This window comes from Zingiber officinale, chromosome 9B (assembly GCF_018446385.1).
Source record: "Zingiber officinale cultivar Zhangliang chromosome 9B, Zo_v1.1, whole genome shotgun sequence".
Lineage (NCBI taxonomy): Eukaryota > Viridiplantae > Streptophyta > Magnoliopsida > Zingiberales > Zingiberaceae > Zingiber > Zingiber officinale.
This window is the reverse complement of record NC_056003.1, coordinates 93,091,889-93,106,264: the sequence shown is the minus strand read 5'-3', so window position 1 is coordinate 93,106,264 and position 14,376 is coordinate 93,091,889. Positions and strand designations below refer to the sequence as shown.

General features: G+C 38.0%; 1 protein-coding gene across 1 annotated transcript; it reads right to left on the bottom strand.

Moving 5' to 3' along the window:
* Nucleotides 1–3,619: 3,619 nt before the first annotated feature.
* LOC122023163 (probable serine/threonine-protein kinase PIX13) lies at nucleotides 3,620–10,566 on the bottom strand. Its single transcript, XM_042581249.1, has 4 exons — nucleotides 9,977–10,566; nucleotides 9,435–9,787; nucleotides 6,532–6,583; nucleotides 3,620–3,624 (listed from the first exon to the last, which is right to left on the bottom strand). Exons 1-4 carry the CDS (start codon nucleotides 10,209–10,211, stop codon nucleotides 3,620–3,622), a joined length of 645 nt encoding a protein of 214 aa, XP_042437183.1. The 5' UTR covers nucleotides 10,212–10,566.
* Nucleotides 10,567–14,376: the final 3,810 nt, after the last annotated feature.

Genomic DNA, 14,376 nt, shown 5'->3' with positions numbered 1-14,376 from the left:
ATAACCCACAGGGATCAAATTATCTGCCTTGTAAACTAACATATAATCTCTAGTCCCTTTAAGGTACTTTAATATATGCTTTACGGCAGTCTAGTATCCCGGTCCTGGGTTACTTCGATATCTGCTAACTATGCCCTAGGCAAAACAGATATCTAGTCTCATACACAACATTATATACATTGGCTTCCGATAGCCGAAGCATAAGGAACTGCCTTCATGTCCTCTATCTATTTTGATATCTTCGGAGACATCTCTTTAGATAAAGATTCTCCATGCACAAAAGGTAGAAAAACCTTTCATGGAGTCTTGCATGCTTAAACGAGCTAGGATAGTATGAAGCTCGGGATAAGCACAACATTCTTTTCTTGTGATCCCTTTGATCTCGAGAATATGTGCGCACTCTCCCAAGTCCTTCATATCAAATTGTTTGGACAACCATACCCTTACTTCTGACAACACTTTGATATTGTTTCCATCTACCAAAAATGTCATCTACGTATAGTACAAGAAATACCATCATGTTTCCATCACACTTCTTGTATACACAAAACTCATCCAGACACTGAATAAATCCATAGGTCTGGATTACTTCATTAAATCGGATGTTCTAAGACCTTGAAGCTTTGCTTCAGTCCATAAATAGACCGATTGAGCTTACATACTAGATGCTCTTTGCCCTTTGCAATGAACCTCTCTGATTGCTTTATATGGATGCTTTCTTCAAGACTTTCATTAAGGAAAGCTATCTTGGCATCCACTTGCCAAATCTCATAATCAATATGAGCAACAATAGATACAAGAATCCGGATAGACTTAAGCATGACTACTGGTAAAAGGTTTCCCTTTTTCAACAAGCCTTGCTTTGAAAGTTTCCACCTTCTCGTCTGTCCCTCTTTTTCTATTGTAGACTTATTTTCACCCATTGGCTTTTACACCATTTGGTGGTTCTATAAGCTCAGTATTCATTGCTCTTTGCTAAGATGTTGCATCTTTATCTTGGAGTGCTTCATCATATATCCAGGATCAGGTTCATGTTCACCATGGATCAAGTCCAAAAACTCTCCCAAAACATGAATCTTTTAGGTTGCCTAACAACCCTCCCACTATGATGAGGCACTTTGTCCAATTGTGTATCATTTGTGATACGTGTTGCAGTTTCTTATGATATCTCATCTTGTACAGTTGGTACTAGATTAGACGTGTCCTTTATTATTTCCTTAAGAATAAATTTACTTATGGACACGTGGTTCATTGCATAGTCATTTTCTAAAAATTGGGCATTGGTGCTAACAATGATCTTCTAATTTTTAGAACTATAAACTTCCTTTCGTTTCTCTAGGATAACCCATAAATAAGTGAACTCTTGTTCTTAATTCCAACTTATCAATGTCTCCCTTCAGCACAAATGCTGGACTACACCAAATCCGAATATGCTTTAGACTAGGCTTACACTCATTCTACAATTCTATGGGAGTAGAGGGTTCTGATTTAGAAGGTACTAAGTTCACTTCCGTTTCCAGAGTATATCCTCAAAATGAATTTGGTAATAACTCGTCATCGATCTAATTATTTCTATAAGAGTCCTATACCTTCTTTCTGGCACACCATTCTGTTGGGGTGTACCAGGTGCAGTCAGTTGGGATTTAATCCTGACTTCTGATAAGTGTCTCCTAAACTCTCCTAAGAGGTACTTGCCACTACGATCTCACCGCAGTGTCTTGATACTTTTACCTTGACGTTTCTCCGCATCAGCCCTGTACTCTTTGAACTTATCAAAGTATTTAGACTTGCGGCGCATCAAGTAAATATACTCGTATCTCGAATAGTCGTCTATAAAAGAGATGAAATATTCGAAACTACCTCTTGCCTGGATAGTCATAGGTCCTCACAAATCAGAATGAACCAATTCCAACACGTCTTTGGCTCTATACCCCTTAGACTTAAAAAGCTTCTTGGTTATTTTTCCTTCCAAGTAAGACTCGCAGGTTGGAAAGATTTCCACTACCAATGAGCCCAAAAGTTCATCGGTTATCATCCTTTAAATCCTACTCAAGTTAATATAACCTAGCCTTAGATGCCAAAGATATGATTGGTTCATTTCTGAAGGTTGCTTTCTCTTATTAGAGTTAGAAGATATGTTATTAATTTCCATTTGTTGCATCGTGGGAGTTATTGGATTTATAAATTTTCAACCAACGTACCAGAATAGATAACTTCCCTCTTTTTCTTGATAACAACTTTGTTATTAAAAGAGGCAGAATATCAAGTTCTTTGAATAGTTTGGAAATTGAAAACTAGTTCTTTATAAACCTGGTACGTAAAGATAATTTCTTAAAATCCATATTTTATTCCTATCAGAAGATAAACATCTCTCACTGCAACAGCTGCTACTTTTGCAGTAGTGCCCATGTAGACGGTGTTTTCCCTTTCATATAGTTGTCGGGTTTCCTGGAACCCTGCAATGAATTGCAGACATGATTAGTGGCTCCCGTATCTACACACCAGGTATCGGTAGATAACACCACTAAGCATGTTTCAACAACTAATGAATAAAATGCACCAATATTGTTCTTAGTTCTGAAAGGACAGTCCATCTTAATGTTCAAGTCTTATTTCTAATCTTAATTGGGACTACTAAGTCTATTCTATAGTATAACAACTAGGGGATTGCCAAACATTTGAAATCCTAAGAATCACAAAAATATTTAGTCAAGACCAACACCTTAAAATCCCCGTGAATTTTGTATATCATGATAGTGTGGACGTATACAAAATCAAAGAAGAGATTTTATCCATTAATTTTATTATCTTGTCAACCTAACTTTATGACAAATAAAATTAATAGTTGGTCTATCTCTGATCAAATATTTGGTCAAAACTTTGAATTTAAAATAATATTGATTCCTCAAAACAATATTATTTAAATTCACCAACACCTCAAATACCGTGAATTTTGCATGCCACGATAGTGTGGACGTATACAAAATCAAACATTTGTAAGAGGAGGGTTTTACCCATTAATACCTTGTCAATTTATCTTTATGACAAATAAAATTACCTCAAACACCGTGAATTTTACATGCCACGATAGTGTGGACGTATACAAATCCAATCATTTGTAAGAGGGGGTTTACCCATTAATTTTATTATCTTGACAAATAAAATTACCTCAAACACCGTGAATTTTGTATGCCACGATAGTGCGGACATATACAAAATCTCAACATTTGTAAGAGGGGTTTTAATTTTATTATCTTGTCAACCTATCATTATGACAAATTAATAGTTGGTTTTCCTTCGGTCACACAAATAATAGCAGTGACTCCGATGGGGAGGATACTATTAGATGTGCCTAAGTGTATATCATTACTTGACACTTAGTCCATTAATTAAGATTGTGCCCCTTCCGATAGGGAAGATCACACGCTCCTAATTAATTTTCTATAGTCATCCAAAATGGAAGTTTGATCTAGTGATCCACAAACAAACTCATCCGATATGGAGGAAGGCACTCAGAGCCAATGCGCAAGTTTGTTTGCATCACTTACAAACCAGTAATGGAGACCATGAAATTTATTTAAAAATCCCTCTCCCAATTAGTTATTTAAGGTGAGGAATTTTAACCTATCAAGCACTCATCACACACATCACAGTAAATAAAAGCAATAAATATGAAAATTAATTTTTCAACTATTATGGTCTTTTCCATCATTGTCCTTCGCGTGCTGCCAGCCCTAGGGTACATGCGTCGGACCCATCAAGCTTCCTTTTCCGCTGCGCCTCTGGTCCTCCAATAGCACCACGCCTCGCAAGGATACGATCCGTGACAGAAAAAATAAAATTTTACATACATCGATCCTATATTCCACAACGGAATGTACATCAAGTCTAGATCGAACATAAATGTAAAATCCTAGGGCTAATACAGCTCTTGCTGCATTAGCTAAATACAACCATGCACACACAATAAAATGCCCTTGACATGTCCAAGGGTCCAATCACACACAATAACCATAAGCCATAATAGTTGTAACCTACAACCACAGAGTTAGCATATCCTACTATTATCTTGCCTAAATTATGTATGACATGTGCATAATTAAATTGAAAACCAAACACACAGAGGCAAACCCTAGCTCTGATACCAATTATTGGTTGGTCATAGGAAGATCGTACCGGTTCCACTGTACAAAAAATTTTATACAAGTGTCGAGCCTTTCCTAACAACCTATTGTGTTCTTTAGAAATTAAATTCGGAATCGCAAACGGAACTACACATTATTGATTCCAAATTTAACTTATCTGTTCTTAATGATTTAGACTTAGATTGCAAGCAGAACTTAACACTATTGATCCAAGTCCAACCTATGCTACAAAGTTGATTAAATATTTATTTCTAAAATTGGCTCCTAGATCAAACATGGCGAGGCACTAGGCCTTCTTGGGTATGAGATCATCCACCACTGCCTCGACAAAGCCTTTTATAGAAATTCAATATTTAATTTCCTAAAATAACATTAGGTTTAACCAAAAAGAACAATCGAACCAAAAATTCGAAAAACAAAAAAAAAACACGAACTCGAATCACAAATTTGAAACCTAGAATTATATGCCTCTTGTGTTTGGAATTCATGCAAAGAAAAACTAGCATGATGCGGAAAATAATTACTAGTTATACCTTTCTTTGTATGCAACGACCTCTTAATCTTCTACTGTATTCCTCTTCTTATCTCGAACGTCGTGTGAGCGACGATCTACCGAGATGAGAACCACCCAAGCTCTTCTTCTTCCTCACCAAGTTTCGGCCACCAAGACTCCTTCAAGGATGTAGAGGTTCTGCCACCACCACCAAGCTCCATGGGATGCAAGAAACAAAGCCTCCTTTCCTTCTTCTCCAAGCAATATCCGACCACCTTCCAAGCTCCAAAGGATGAAGAGTTTTGGCCAAGGAGAAGAAAGAAAAGGAGAAGGGAGAACTACAAGGGTCGGCCACACCACCAAGGAAGAGAGGGAGGAAAAATAGAATAGAGTTATTCGCCATAAAGACACTCCTACCCCCTCTTTTATAATCCTTGGTCTTGGCAAATAAGGAAAATTTAAATAAAAAACTTCCTTATTACTTTTCCATGAAAAGGAAAATTTAATTAATTAAAACTTATTTCCTTTTCTTAAAACAATATGGTCGGCCACCTCATAATCCCAAACAAGGAAAGTTTTAACAAGAATTAAAACTTCCTAATTTGTTTCCAAAAATTTTAAAATAAAAATTTCTCTAATAATTTATCCCTTCATGGTTGGTTATAAAAGGAAATTTTATAAATTAAAATCTTTCTTTTAAACATGTGGATGATTTCCAAAAGGAAAGTTATCTTTAAAATTAAAATTTCCTTTCAATCTACAAATAAGGAAAGATATCAAATCTTTTCTTAATCCTTTGTAGAAACTTATAAAAGGAAAAGTTTATAATTTTAAAACTCTCTTTTAAATCATGTACATGGTTACAAAAAAGGAAAGTTTTATCAAAATTAAAATCTTCCTTTCAATCTACAAATAAGGAAAGATATCAAATCTTTTCTTAATCTTTAGTAGAAAGCTATAAAAGGAAAGATTTAAATTTTAAACTCTCACTACAACAAAAACCCTCATAGACATCGGTTTTCCACCGCTGTCTATTACATTTTCGACCGATGTCTATGAAGGCGATGTAAAAGGTCTACCATTTTAGACATCGGGTTAAAACCGGTGTAGTATCACTTAACGACACCGGTTTTCGAATCAGTTATTAACCGGTGTAGTATCACTTAACGACACCGTTTCATCAACGGTGTAAAACCGATGTAATATTATATATTAATAACACCAGTTTTGACAGTGGTATACGACCGATGTAATATTAGTTAATGACACCGATTTTGCGGCGGTGGAAAACCGATGTAATATCAGTATTGTTTAACGACACAAATTTGATTTCGGAAATAGTAAAAAACTGATAGTATCCAAGAAAATACACAAATATTCATAAATTACACAAATATTCTTCTTCCAACAGTATCCATAAAATACACAAATATTCACAAATTACATAAATATTTTCCTTACAACAGTATCCATAACATACACAAATATTCTTTTTACATCAAAAGCTAATAGATATTGTACACATCAAGGTAGAACATCGTGAGTCAAAAATCAAGCTGAGGCTACATTAAATTATGAGAATCAGAATCTGTTCAACTTGCTATACTGCTCCATTCTTCTTGCGCCTTTCATTTCCCTAATCTCACCACTTCTCACCTTCAAATGCCTAGTTTTCTGTCAAACAAAAGTATCATTTGGTCTACTTAACTACAGCAAAGAACAAAAACAGAAGAATTATACATGCTGTAGAAGTCCTAGAATATCACCATCAGAAAGAAATTGACATGGGACAATATACGCAATTTACATTTCATGCAAATGCATGCATCATCCAAAGTTTTCAAAAATCAAATACCTTTCCTACTTAAATGTAATCTAGCATGCATTCAGCCCACTCGAACCGCACTTCATCAATTTCAACTCTGGAGTACTTGAGATTTGTAAACTGTAAAAATACATAAATAAGATATTAGTAAAGCAAGACCAAAAATCATAGTTGAAAAAGTAGTAAGAGCACCAGGTAACAAGATGATTAATTTGAATGCTTAAAAAGAGACACATTCATCATTTTTCTCAACCACATCATATAGTGATAGATCTATCATTCCTGGGAACTTAATATATTCCAAACCAGAAATTATTGCAACAAAGTTTTCTCATAGTTGCAATTTAATTAATCAGTACTTAATGGAGGTTCAATCTTTTCATATTCAGAATATCATTCAAACGTCCTGGTGTAGCAACAATGATATCAGCTCCACTATCCAACTCTCTTAACTGGGGTCCTTTCTGAGCACCTCCATTCAAGCACTAGACAAACATAATAAAAGAAAAGAAAAAAATGAATCACATAAGAAAATATAATTAAATACTGCTTGTTATCTTGAATTTCCCATGACGGGTACTCAGCATAACCATCTCATGCCACTGTAAAACAATGACATTTTCTAAAGCATAATGGCTGCACATAGTTAGTCCCAAGACATCTCTCCATGGTCTCATGGCATAAAATGCTAACTAGTCAACACAAATTTCAAACTTTATCCTCTTCGAGCTAGGCTTATGAAATTATTTCTAAGAACAAACTCGACAAATTCAAGACTGTTCTTTCAACCAGACATAAACTTTGTAGAACTAGAGGAAATCAAAGGAAAGATCAGATCATAAATCCCAAGCGCAACAACTGGAGCAACGAATATAAGGGATCTATCTACTTGTTCATCTCACATAAGAGAAGTTCAAAGACTACATAGAAACACATCAAGCACCACGGGAAAAGCACAGCAGCAGCAAGATATGATATAATGAGGGAAAAGCTAAGAGAAGTTCAAAATCAATCGAATCAAATATGAGTTTGGATTATCACCATTGCTGGAAGTGAATCCTTGTGGTCAACTCCAAAATTTTCAATTATATCTTTCATATATCGTATGATATAAAAACCACATTGCTCTGCATCCGGTTGTTGAGGAGCCTATGTTAGAAAAGAAAATTTATTAATGAATAGTCAAGACCACATGAATGTGGCATTCACATAATGAGTAGAACTTTTGTTAAAGAATTACCAGCTAAATCCAAGTGCTTCAATTTTCTACTCGCATTCACAAAAATATTTCCTTCTATTTGATTGCTTGATGAATTGAGTTGTGTCATACTTGTGCCAGCTCCTTCTACATCTTGTAGCAAACAATTTGACAAAGAAAGATGTTCTAGGCTATTATAATTAATTTTGTGAAGCCAAGTATTTGCTAAAGAGAGATTGACACAACTCATGTCTAGATATTCTACAGAAGTTAAGTGGGAAAGCCAACTCAGGTCATTTGACCATTGTGAAGAATGCCAATCACAACAACTAAGGTCGAGGAAGCGTAGGTTAGAAAGATTGCCTAATTGTTGAGTAATTAATCCATCAAATATTGCATTGGAGAGGTTAAGATGGTCCACATGGACAAGCTAGGAAATCATACTAGCTTGGGATGCGAAGTTGTTGAAGCTTAAATCCAAGTATTTTAAATGCTTTAGTTTAAGCAAAGAAGGATTTAACTTACTTTCTTCTGGAAATGAATTATATTGAACAAGTGGGTAGTGAAGATCAAGCCTTATGACATGGTTGGTGGTGTTATCACAGACAACTCATCTCCACTTGCAACAGTCATAATCGGTCCAAGAAGAAAGCCAATGATCGGAGTTGTACAAGTCAGACTTGATGGCAAGTAGAACTCTCCTTTCACTCTCCAAGAAATTGCTCCCCTTAGATACATGTGGATGATCATCACAGCTTGCTCTAGTGTTAAACAATAATATGATTAGGAAGAAAGTAGCATGCATTGAGCAATTAGAGTTGCTCTTACAACCACAACTAATAGCCATAGAGTAGTGATCAAGGAAGAGTAGCTTGATTGAATCATAAGTTGGAAGAGACACCATACTTATAGCTTGTATATATACAACAAGGTCCCTTCACTTGCCTAAATTAGATTTTCTTTTTGTTGGAAAATAAGGCGAATGGCTTTGACACTTTGGACATGACATGATGATTATGCTGTGAAGAAGGGGTTTGCTTAACTTCCATAAAATATTTATAATTAATAAATACGTATCAGAAATTTTTAGGTCTTGACTAGGACAGTGATTGCAACCAAAACTTTTAGGTCTTTCAACATATAGTGCTTTACAAGCCTCATTAGATACTAACGATGGTTTTATTTATCTCATTGTCATTACATAAAACACTAGACCATAAGCAAAAAAAAATCACATGAAGTCAATGTACTCAACACCAACTTCAACAACCATAAGTAGGAATTTAATGTTTACTAAATATTTACTATTTCTTCAGACAAACTCATATATCCTTTCCGAGAAAGACGATGAAAGTATAAGTTTGTCTTGCTTATTTGACTTTGCAGTTCACTTTTTTTCTTCAACTGAAACAACATCACACAACAACAACAACAAAAAAAATAGTTCAAGTTCCCAAGAGCTTGATGAGGTTTGGATGTGAAAGCCTCCCTAGAAAGTTTGCTTCTGACTACAGCCACATTTAACAGTAATCATTAACAAGAACTCCCAAGTCAATTAAACCAAATGGCAGAATTTACTTTGGAAGCCACAGTATCCAATAAGAAAATATACTTGTTTGAAACTATCTACAAATTGGGCATTACTGATTTCTACTACAAACTGTAATAAAAGTTGAATTTTCAATAATCCACAATGAGTTATATGTCACAAATCTAAAGAAGCAGAAGAAGGAATAGCATATATTACACAAGGGGAGGGAGAGTATCTCAGACCTGCCACTCCTCCAGCCCCTGCACGCTTTCAGGGTTGAGCTTCTTCACGGCCACAAACGTGCCCACGCCGCTCTTGGAAGGATTGAGAGTCTTCTCCTCCACCCAGCCCTTGTACACCTTCTCGAATCCGCCCTCTCCGAGAACGAACTCGAGCTTGAAGTTCCTAGTGGAGCTCCGGAACTCGGCGAAGGTATAGACGCAAAGGTTGGGCGCCTCAAGGATCCTCCCCTCCGGGAACACCTTCTCGACGCTGATGCCATTGCCGGAGGACTCCCCCAGGGTCGTGCTGCTGCTGAGGTTCGACAGCTTCCCGGTGGTCGTCTCGCTGCCGCTGGTCCTTGACGTTGAGCGACCTGCGCGATTAGCCAAAAGGGTCAGGATTTCTCCAGATCAGATGAAAATTAAGCACGGAACTAAAATTATTGAAGGTGGAAAAAGGCAACTTTTTCAATCAACTGGAGATGAAATCTGGACCAAAAACCATCTCCTGAAACCTAGCAAAATCAGGTGAAAGATCGGGAAGAAAATATACCTGGACTTACGGTGTGGCAACTGTAGGAGTGGGAGATCTTGAAGACGAACCAAAGCAATTCCCCATTCTCTTGTCATTGTCGTCTTCTCCTCCTCTTGCCCGCTATCTTTCTTCCCGATTGTCGTTTCTTTCTCTCTGATTAGGAAACGAAAAATCGAGGAAGGTGAGGAAGGAGAAGGAAATCCAGAAGGACACGAGAAAACCACGACGAAGAAGAACACGAGGTTCTTGACCGAGAGCCTCATCAAGCATCAAATTGAGAAGGTAGGGAGGACAATTGTCAGTTGGTAGGGGCGATCAGATCTACTCGGAAAGCAAAATAAACACAGAGGAAGCAAAATTTTAAGGCAATGAGGTGGATTCGAGAAGCAAAAAGTAGGTGATTCCTTGCTCTCTCGCTCCCTCCCTCCCTCCTCCTCCTTTGTTGCCTCTTGCTGTCGTGTAGACAAATGGGAAGCGACGAAACGTTTCGGTGCTTATGTTTACATAAATACTCGAGCAACAGGAAGGGGAAGAGGGAGATGAGGCTGAGAGAGATGGCTGGACAGCCAGCGGCGAGGAGGAAAGTGGTGGCGGCGTCGCGATATAGGTTTAGGTTTAGAGGGAACTTTGTAAAGTGTTGCAAATTTTGGCTGATGGAAAAATTAAATTATTTTATTTTGGTTCATTAACACCGGGTTTTAAAAACCGTTGTTAAAATCGGTGTTTATTAATGAAAAAAGGCGCTCATAGACATCGCCTAAAAAGACTGATGTTTATGAGCGAAAATCTGCACTCATAGACATCGATTTTTGGAAAAACCGGTGTAAAATACTCAAAGACATCGATTTTTGCTTAAAACTGTTATTGTTCCACCGATGTCTATGAGGGTTTTTCTTGTAGTGTCTCTTTTAAAACCATGGAATCCACATAAGAAAATATTTAAAAATAAAATCCTTTTAATTTTATTGTTGTCAGCCACCTAAGCTTGGACTCAAGCTAGGGTCGACCACCACTTGGTTCATCCAAGGATTAACTTGGTCGGCCCCTTGCTTGGGCTCCAAGCAAGGCTTGGCCGGCCACCTTAGGATGGGTATAAAGGTGGGTATAGGAGGGTATAATACTTTATAAATAAGAGGCTACAATAGGGACCGAGAGGAGGAATTGGTTTTGGTCTCCCGATGAAATTAAGCTTCCCGTGTTTGCCCCGAACACCCAACTTAATTTCATCAATAATAATTCATACCACTAAAAAATTATTATTGAACTACCGCACCAATCCCAAATTACATTTTGGGCTCCTTCTTATTATAAGTGTGTTAATCTCCCTGTGTTTAAGATGTCGAATGCCCACTAATTAAATGAGTTACTGACAACTCACTTTAATTAATTTCTTAGTCCAAAAGTAGTACCACTCAACCTTATCGTCATGTCGGACTAAGTCCACCTGCAGGGTTTAACATAACAATCCTTATGAGCTCCTCTTGGGGGCATTATCAACCTAGATTACTAGGACATAGTTTTCTTTTATAATCAACAATACACACTTTAAGTAATATCATTTCTCAACTTATCGGGCCTATTGATTTATCGAGCTAAATCTCACCCTTTGATAAGTCAAAGAAATAAATACTAAATATATGTGCTTGTTATTATATTAGGATTAAGAGCACACACTTCCATAATAACTAAGGTTTTGTTCTTTTATTAAGTCAGTATAAAAAAGAACTTACCTTAAATGGTCCTACTCAATACACTTAGAGTGTACTAGTATAATTTATTAGTCAAGATAAACTAATACCTAATTACACTACAACTATTCCAACGGTTTGTTCCTTTCCATCTTAGTCGTGAGCTACTGTTTATAATTCATAAAGAACCGATAACATAATCTTCTGTGTGTGATACCACACATCATGTTATCTACAATATAAATAAATTGAACAATTACATTTAGCAAATAAATGTAGATATTGACCAATATGATTCTTATTTCTAAGTAAATGTTTATACAAAAAGTTAGGCTTTTAGTATACATTCCAACATTGGATTCATAGGCAGCTGTGCTGGGATCTTTGCGAGCCGAATTAGAATAAACCTTGTCTGAGGTGGAGACTAAACGCAGGAAGGCTAGGCGAGCAGAGTACTTTTGTCTGAGCTATAGCTTGGCCACACTCTGCCACCTGGGGCTAGAGAAGCAGTCCGGCCATTCCTCGAGGGACACCTGATGACTAACCCATCCGAGAAATTTTAGACCCTTTAATAATTGTAGGAGAGAGAGAGTCCAGAGCATACCTTTTTCTGAGTTTAATTGGCCTGACTATTTCTGTATTACGTGTTTCCTAATGAAATATAAACTCTCATGCTTTTTCAATTGCCTTTTTCTTTGCCTCTTACTTTTCTATAGCAAAATGATTATCTTTTGGGTTCAAACGTTCATAGATGGTCAAAGCGACTATTGAGATAAGAGTCAAACAGAACGGATATTGAGATAAGAGTCAGGTAGAGCCGCTATTGAAATAAGAACCAGACAAAGCAGCTATTAAGATAAAAGTTGGACAAAGCGACTATTGAGATAAGAACTAGGCAGAGTGGCTATAGAGAAAAGAGTCAAGCAGAGCGACTATTGAGATAAGAGTCTGGCTAAGCGACAATTTGAGATAGGAGTCGGGCAGAGCGACTATTGAGATAGGAGCCGGGTAGAGTGACTGTTGAGATAAGAGTCAAAAGAGTGACTGTTGAGATAAGAGCCGGGTAGAGCGGCTGTTGAGATAAGAGTCGGGTAGAGCGGCTGTTGAGATAAGAGTCAAACAAAGCGGATGTTGAGATAAGAGTCGGGCAGAGCGGCAATTTGAGATAAGAGAAAGGTAGAGCGGCTATTTGAGATAAGAGCCAGGTAGAGCAGTTGTTGAGATAAGAGTCAAGCAGAACGGCTATTGAGATAAGAGCCAGGCAAAGCGACTATTGAGATAAAAGCCAGGCAGAGCAACAATTTAAGATAAGAATCGGGCAGAGCGACTATTGAGATAAGAGTCGGGCAGAGCAATTATTGAGATAGGAGCCCGACAAAACGGCTATTACGATAAGAGTTTGGTAGAGCGGCTGTTAAGATAGGAGCTGGGCAGAGCCGCTGTTGAGATAGGAGTTGGGCAGAGTCACTGTTGAGATAAGAGTCAAGAAGAGTGACTGTTGAGATAAGAGCCGGGCAGAGCGGCTGTTGAGATAAGAATCAGGCAGAGCGACTATTGAGATAAGAGTCGAACAAAGCTTAAACTCGACCGAGCAATCATTGAGGTGTGTGAGCCATGCACACTTATAACTCATCGGTAGGATGATAATCTAGGGAGCGCGTGAGCCATGCACGCTTATAACTCATGCTAAGGCAAGAGTCTGGAATCCGATTGGATGGTCAGTTGACGCATGAGCCCTTTTTGCTTATAATTTACATTGAGACGAGAGCCTGGAATCCGACCCGAAGATCATTGGGGAGCAGGAGTCCTACTCACTTATAACTCATACTTGGGCAAGAGTCTGGAATCTGACCAGAAGGTTGTTGGGATGCGAGAACCCTGGGACAAGAGTCTGGAATCCGATAAGAAAGTCTTTGGGATGCGAGAGCTAACTCACTTATAACTTGCATTGGAGTAAGATTCTGGAATCCGATCAGAAGGTCTTTGGACGCAAGAGCCCAGTTCGTTTATAACTCGCACTGGGGTGAGAATCTGAAATTCAATTGAAAGGGCATTGGGATGTGAGCCCTGCTCACTTATAACTTGCACTAAGGTGAGAGTCTAAAATCTAACTAGAAGGTCGTTGGGACGTGAGAGCCCTGCTCGCTTATAACTCGCACTAGGGTGAGAGTATGAAATCTAAATCCTTGGGACGCGAGAGCCTTGCTCACTTATAACTCGCACTGGAACAAGAGTTTGGAACCCGACTGAAAGGTCGTTGAATGCGAGAGCTCTGCTCACTTATAACTCACACTGGGGTGAGAGTATGGAATTCGACAAGAATGTTATTGGGCGTGAGAGTCCTGTTCACTTATAACTTGCATTGGGTTGAGAGTCTGGAATCCAACCGAAAAATTGTTGGAATGCAAGAGCTCTGCTCACTTATAACTTGCACTGAGGTAAGACTTTGGAAACCGAATAGAAGGTCGTTCGTACACGAGATCCTTCTCACTTACAACTTATACTGGGGGAGAGTGTGGAATCCGATCGAAAGATCGTTGGATGTGAGAGCCCTGCTCTCTTATAACTTGCATTGGGGCGAGATTTTAAAATCCGATCGGAAGGTCATTGGGACGTGAGAGTCTGCTTGCTTATAACTCGCACTGGGTGAGAGTCTGGAATCCGAATCCGATCGGAAGGTCGTTGGGACGCGAGAGTTTGGAATCCAACCAGAAGGTTGTTGGATGCGAGAGCTTTGCTT